The sequence below is a fragment of the Aedes albopictus genome, chromosome 3 (assembly GCF_035046485.1).
Source record: "Aedes albopictus strain Foshan chromosome 3, AalbF5, whole genome shotgun sequence".
Classification (NCBI taxonomy): Eukaryota; Metazoa; Arthropoda; class Insecta; order Diptera; family Culicidae; genus Aedes; species Aedes albopictus.
Window position 1 is genome coordinate 116495642 of NC_085138.1, and position 7779 is coordinate 116503420.

Genomic DNA, 7779 nt, shown 5'->3' on the forward strand with positions numbered 1-7779 from the left:
TGTTTTGCTTGTTATGTTTGCTCCGAAATGTTTCCTTCACGGTTAGGTAGGTAAATACGTTTTTGCAATTTCTCATCGTAATAGGCTGTTTTACCTCACGCAAATCTGACAGGAAAAGGTCTACTTTCTCACACCTAATTAGCAGTGCTGTAATGGTTTATTACAGCACTGATTTGCGTTGCGTAATGAACCATTAGAGCACTGTTTTCAGTTTTCATAAACTTCTTGATGCTTTCTAGACATAGGTTTGAAAAATTGTGATAACTGCACAGTATAACCTGCTATGATCAGACTTTCTCAAACATGGCTATGAATATCAGTGTGCAGTTTAATGAAAAAGTTTTGTTAAAACTATTCTCAAGTGGTAATTTATGAAATGGCAAAAAACGAGTTGCAAAACTCGAATTTTACAACACTCGTAATTATCCAACTCGGCAAGCCTTGTTGGATAAATGTATGACTCGTGCTGTAAAAATCTTCATTCTGCACCTTGTTGCGTAAACTACTATTTTGTGGCGTGGAATAATTATAGGGTGATAATGAAGAATGGCAGAATAACTACAAAACTAAACCGGGATTGGACTTCTGTCTGCCGATGTGGTCCGAATACCGAGCAAAGAACGCCACCGCGAAGGTTACCTCACAAGATTATTGTATTTCTGGAACAACACGAGCCTTATGGTCGGATAAATCATATATATTATGCTTTTGGTCGAAATACGAAGTGACCGAACGTGCGAAAATTGATTTTTAACCTACTTAGAAATGTCGCAACTCAATTTGGATTAGTGCAAATTGTTGCTCTTAATTAGCATAATGATGCGCAACAGAAATAATAGATTCAAATTTACTTCGCAGCTGCAACTTCGCATGTGCTTCTAGCGACGACTTCGATTTGGTGGTGCGACGATAATATACGCACAGCAAAAAATATTGTCCGTGCAGATGAATCCCGGAATTTTCGACTGGCGAAGTTGGATTTTTCTCCAAATCCGTGCGTTGGACCTAACTTCGGAAGTGGTGCGCTGTATAGCGGACCAGGTTTACTATACAGCGCACCACTTCCGAAGTTAGGTCCGACGCATGGATTTGGAGAAAAATCCAACTTCGCTAATCGAAAACTCCGATTTTCAACTAAATTGGGAATAAATGCAACCCGCCCGATGTAATTCATTCCGATGTACTAATCAATGTAATCACAATTCCTACGATTACCAAACGATTACATCGTTTTGATGTAAAATCTTTTGTTCTTATGTGTATTGCGCATTTCCCACCCCACTGGACCCATTTCGCAGTTAGTATAAGTGCGGGATCGTGAATAAAATTGCGATTTTGCATCGAATCGTGTCGGTGTCTTCTGCGCACTTATGCATTACAAAGTGTTGGATAAGTGCGCAAAAGACACCGAAACGATTAGATGCAAAATCGCAGTTTTATTCACGATCCCGCACTTATACTAACTGCGAAAGGGGTCCAGTTGGGTGGGAACTGCGCAATACATCATCCGATGTAATATTCATGCAACCGACATATTGATCGCCGGGTTGCAGCAGTTCAGATGTAATATTACACAACAGTTTTTTATGTGTAGTCCATGTGAAAATCAGATGAAAACAATGTGAAAAAAATTTTAAGTGTATGGCATTTGTACCTCCAAGGGGCCTCCACATTCGGTTTGGCCCCGGCCCCCCACAATCCTTAAGGTGAAACGGGACGCCGTGTTATTTTTCCTATCTTGCCTCCCTTTCTAACAATTTGCCTCGCGATTTTGAAGATGATAATCTCGAGTTCTATTGCACTGAAGATGATGAAAAACAATCAGCATGTGCAGTGCAAGTGAGCATACACAATGATAGGTTTTTGTTGCAAAATATGAAGTAGAATCTGAGATTACCATCTTAGTAGCAACAGAGCAATGGCGGATATTTACCTGACCGTCCCGTCCGCCCTTAATCCGGGCCTGACTCGCCCCAATATCGCTTCCACGATCTCAAATTTGGGCTTCCGCAGCCCCAAATGTTGAGTAATATAAACTCATACTTGGGTACTTTCGTTTCTCCGTGTATGATTCGCTTTCACGATTCGCTCGCCCCTCGGTTGTATGAGCGTCAGCAGGGGGACGTCAGGTAAGCAAAAAGACAACAACAACAAAAACAGCCGCGTCGTCGTCGTGGAAGCTTCATTTTTGTATCCTGGTACCTATTTCACGGTTCCGGTTCGTAATTTCGGTAGTGACCAAGTCCGTGAACTTCAATGACCTCGTCTCAGGACGCTTGCTACATTTCCCTGCTGGGACTGGCGGAATACTTCCGCACGTCTTCGCCGCCCAACATCAAAAAGTGTATCCAGTGTCTGCAGGCGTTGTTTACGTTCAAGCCGCCGCTCAAGGTGGAAGCCCGGACGCACCTGCAGCTGGGACAGATCTTGATGGCCTACACGAAAAACACGGATCTGGCAAGGAACCATCTGGAGCAGGCGTGGATGCTGTCGGAAAATATTAATAATTTTGATGACGTTAAGTTCGATACGGCCAGTCTGCTGGCGCAGTTGTACCAGCAGCAGGAACAAAGCTCGCTGGCCAAGCCGGTCCTGCGGAAGGCGATCGAACTATCGCAGCACAATGTCTACTGGCACTGTAAATTGTTGTTCCAGTTGGCGGTAGGTGTACTTTTTTTTTATTTCAAACCAGTTTGAAATCCAGGCCTGACCATTTTAGCTAATGGAAACAATACTCTTTGCCTTTTCTGTTTTTCCAGCAAACGCATGCAACCGATAAAGAATACGCTCTCGCTTCCGAGTTGCTGGCCGTCGGAGTAGAATCGACCGACGAGACCAATGCAACCTACTTGAAAACGTTATTTCTCCTTAGCCGGGCTATGATCATGATGATCGAAAGAAAGACTGGCGATGTTCTAGCCATATTGAACCAAGCGGGAACAATAATCGATAACGCCGTGCAGAACATACACCTGAAAGAATATTTGAAAGTGTTTTTCTATGTGCTCCAAGTGTGTCACTATTTGCAGCTGGGGCAGGTGAAAACGGTTAAAACAAGCCTCAAACAGCTGCAGCAAAGCATCCAGACAATCATGGCTCCGAACTGGCCGTCTGATGAACAAATATTTGGCCAGAGCAATACGGAGATGTTCATGTGGCTGCCGAAGGAGCAACTTTACGTGCTGGTTTATTTGGTCACGGTGTCGCACTCGATGATGGCCGGCTACATGGACAAGGCGCAAAAGTACACCGAGAAAGCGTTGACTCAAATTGAGAAGCTGAAATGTAAGTTTCAAATATATTCTTCGTCAAAAGATGAAGTTCACTGATCCAATTTTGCTTTCAGCTCAAGAAAACAAACCTATCCTGGCGGTGTTCCAGATCATCCTGCTGGAGCACATCATCATGTGTCGCCTGGTGATGGGCAACAAATCGTTGGCCATTAAGGAGATTGCTTTGGCCAAAGACGTCTGTCTGTCGTCATCGAACAAGTTTCTCCTCAAGAAGCATTCCGCCCAGTTGCATTGCCTGCTGGGCCTGTACGCGATGTCTGCCAGCTACTTCGAGCATGCCGAGAGACAATTTTTTGCCTGCATCAACGAAACGACCGAGCGGGATCTCAAGTTGTTTGCCAATCTCAACTTGGCCATAGTCTACTTGAGGATGAAGCGCGAGCAAGAGCTACGCCAGATTTTGGAGCAGGTGCAACAGGAGAACTCCCAGTGCTCGAACAGCCAGGCGCTTATGGGCAGCTTCTATTACGTCCAAGGATTGAACGCTTTCCATAAGAGCAGTTTCCATGAAGCCAAGTAAGTTTTCAGTACACATAAATTCTATGGTATGATGAAGTAGTATTGAAGTCTTCGCTTATTCACCCAATGCGACATAGGTTTGTCCCAACCTAAAAAAAAAAAAACTGATAAAGATCGTATACCATGAGCATTAGTTTTGCATTGCGATTTTCGAGGGGTAACTTCGATTCAGTAAAAATTGCATCACTGTTTGAAAACCATTATTAAACAGATTTTAGCACCATTTTTTGCTTCAAAACTATTTCCTAAAATTCCATTCCCCAGGATGTATCATTCTCCAGAATCACGAAAATGTTCAAGGAATGGTAAAAAGGAAGGCTGCATACATTCTCTTAAGTTTGAACTTTCGCCCCGCATTACTCTGTGAGATTTTTATTCGTCGCATATTTGAAGGCAGTACTGAAAATGGTTCACGAAAAATTTCTCTGGTGACGATGATATCAATCACGACTTCTTAAACCTTATAATACAACATGCTACACAAAAAAAAACTTATATATCCATCAGGACTGGTATAAATTAGGTGGGACTTAAGTCACCGCGTATGTAAAAACGATTTGAAATGAATTGTACAAAAATCTTATTTACTCTGAATCCAGACGTTTCCTGCGTGAAACTCTAAAGATGGCCAACGCGGAGGACCTCAACCGGCTGACCTCGTGCTCGCTTGTGCTGCTCAGTCATGTATTCCTCAGCATTGGCAATTCCAAGGAAAGCATGAACATGGTGACCCCGGCCATGCAGCTCGCGTCCAAAATACCGGACATCCACGTGCAGCTGTGGGGAAGTGCCATACTGAAAGACCTGCACCGGATGCTGAAGGAACCGACACTGGAAACCGAAGCGTACAACAATCACTGCAATTTCTCGCAGAATCTGATCGCCGATCAGATGAAGTGCACCAAATTTCCGGAGCATACGCTCATTAGCTGGGTACAAGGAGATCCACCGCTACCGATGTTGAGTCAGGAAATATTGGAAGCGCCCCCTGCTACCACACATCAGCAGCCAACGGCCACCGTGGTGCGACTTCCCGGACAGCCAGGTCAGCAGATCATATATCAGTAGGTAAGTGTAAGTGGTGTGCATTGATTGGTATGAACCGCGACATGATTGTGAATGTATTAGACATTTTTTGCCGTGTATTTTTGCAATTAACTTTTAGCAAACGTATTAAGATATTACAGTTTTCAGTGGAATTTATTTCTGATTAGTTTGTACATAGATTTCCGAAAGCCTTAACCTTAGAAGTTCTCCATGCCTTTCTCAGTTGTTCGTAGATGACTACAGATGACAAATTGAAAAATTCCTAGAACATATTTAAATTCTCTTGACCAATACAAGAAACAATTATTGTTCCAAGGCTGCAAAGATGCTCGTTACCTGTGCCATTGACTCATCATATGGAAGCAACAAGATTTAGACTACCGAAAATCAATTAATTATGATAATTTTGATATCAATAACCAGTCCCTAGAGAACTGTAAATCGAATAATTGTTTGTTATTTGGTGACTCATTCACCGTTTTCCGAAACGATCGAAATAGGACAAACAGTGAAAAATCACGAGGCGGTGGCGGTTTCCACTGGTCTTGCTGGAATCTCCAGTTAGTCTAGTGGTTAAGGTTATGGATCGCCAATCCGGAGACGGCGGGTTCGACTCCTGTTCCAGTCGGGAAATTTTTCTCTACTCCCTGGGCATAGTGTATCATTGTACCTGCCACATAATGTACAAATTCATGCAATGGCAGGCAAAGGAAACCCTTCAATTAAAAACTGTAGAAGTGCTCTAAGAACACTAAGTTGAAAAGAGGCAGGCCAAGTTCCAATGCGAACGTCGAGCCACAAAGAAGAAGAATGGTCTTGTTGCTTAGATGCTTCCAATGTTTGCAATACAGTTGAGCATCTGTGGGTTAGGATCAAAATAGCTTCTAGTTGCTTTCACCTCGGCGTTATGTATCTACTATCAAACTAGAAATTCAACCTCTTGGATATCAATAACCAGATTAGCTCGTTAGGGGCGATTATTACCAACATGAAGCTCTCGGACCAAATTCTGCAATTTGGAGACTACAACCAGTCTGGTCTAACTTGGTCAGTTTCTGATGATGCCTTCAATGCCTTCAATAGATGCTATAATCTCGAACATGTCTGCAGCCTGCTCTTCCTTGCTGCATGGATTCTGTTTTCATGGTTTAACGCTGGTTTCATGGTGAACTAATAGGGTTCGAAAAGTAAAATGGAACATTACAAATGCACAAAACACAAACATGCAACACAAACATACAGGGGATGGCCAAAATGTTTGGGACAGGCAACTTTTTTTCTCCCACGAAAAAATTCAACATGCTGTAACTTTTCATAGAGTGCATCAAAAATTCTCAAATTTTGACTGTTTGTCAACCTATAATATGTGCATCATTGGTACAAATTTGGGCTCGATCGAATAATATTTCGCAAAGTTAGAACCGTTCGTGTAAAACACTATTATTTAGACAACTTATTTTTGAACTGTCATATCTCGGAAACCAGTGAACCGAATTGAATGAATTTTTTAACGTTTATCAACAATATATTGATACTTAATACGACGTTATAAAATGTAATATTTTCTCACGGCGAATTAAGTTATACCGGTTTGAATTTTTTACCCATATAGAGAAAAATAAGTCAAATTTACAATACCACACAAAAATTACTTATTGCGTTCTTCCTTCAATCTAAATGACACTTTCTACCGTGACGTTACAACGTTTTGACGCATTCATAGTCAGATTTTCCACTATAACTCATGAAAACGAGCGTATACCACAAAATATTTTTTCATATTCGGATTCCTTGTAAAATTTCTGATATATTTGATGTATTGAACATTTAGTTTTCATTAGAAAAATGTGTTCAAAATGCGTATTTGTAGCGTGACGTTACAACGCGCTAGAATCCGACCCTCTCTAACGCGCTACCAACATCTTAAAATATCTGCTCGGATTTTTATGACATTCTGATTTTTTTTTCCACCATTGAAATTTATTGGTTTGTTCTTCAAATCAATGGAATAAAACATTTAAATTTCGGATTTGTTTTTGGATAATCGACTTTTACATTTCGTGACGTTACAACGCCCGTTCAGTTTCAAACAGGGTTCTGCTCGCGTTGTAACGTCACGAAAATGCACATCATGTTAGAATCAGAATAATCAGCCAAATTTACCCGATTTTGTGAATATATCGTTGCATTATCTTCACTGCTTCAAAGGGAACTTTATTCTATTGAAAATCCGTTTTGTGATAAATGGCTCGGGGGGCCAAGTTATGGCTATCAATAGTATGAATACTCCTTCATGAAGGTTAATGACACCGGCACCCATCTTCGGTTTAGTATCACCCATATTCTTCTAGTTTTGTTCCAAAGACTAACGCGCTGAGATCCATTATTTTTCACCGCCAGATATTTAAATTTTTCAGCATATAACTCATCACGCCGTCGAATTAAACATGTTTTCAATAATTTATGCAATGTCATTGATTCAATTAAATACGCTTTAAGATGTGCGAGCAGTTATTGAAATAAAGACATACCTGAGGATCTGCATACCACTTAGGGGCATCAATTTCTGTGATTTCAGAGACAAATAGACCTAATTTTGACAAAAAAAATCCATCCTAAATATGTCAGAGTCATAATTACTTAGAGAGTTAGTGCATTTGGCAAAGTTGTTTGATAAGTCAACTTACAGCTGATTTACTATTGGATGTGAGATTCAGACACAATGGGCGACGCCAATTAAAAGTTTACAATAGTTTAGAATTTCTCAAAAAAAAGTTTTCAATAAATTTTGACTAGTTGAGAAACTTTTTTTTGGCAAAATCTTTGGGCACTTTATAAGAAGTCACAACATGTTGAATTTTTTTTTGAATAAATATAAAGTGCATGATTTTTCAAAATTTCAACTACCACTAGTCAGTTA

General features: G+C 40.9%; 1 protein-coding gene across 1 annotated transcript; it reads left to right on the forward strand.

The window, feature by feature from the left end:
• The first annotated feature begins 2107 nt into the window (after positions 1–2107).
• LOC109433375 (MAU2 chromatid cohesion factor homolog) lies at positions 2108–5015 on the forward strand. Its single transcript, XM_062855989.1, has 4 exons — positions 2108–2661; positions 2760–3285; positions 3347–3809; positions 4412–5015. Exons 1-4 carry the CDS (start codon positions 2257–2259, stop codon positions 4878–4880), a joined length of 1863 nt encoding a protein of 620 aa, XP_062711973.1. The 5' UTR covers positions 2108–2256; the 3' UTR covers positions 4881–5015.
• The last annotated feature ends 2764 nt before the right edge of the window (positions 5016–7779 follow it).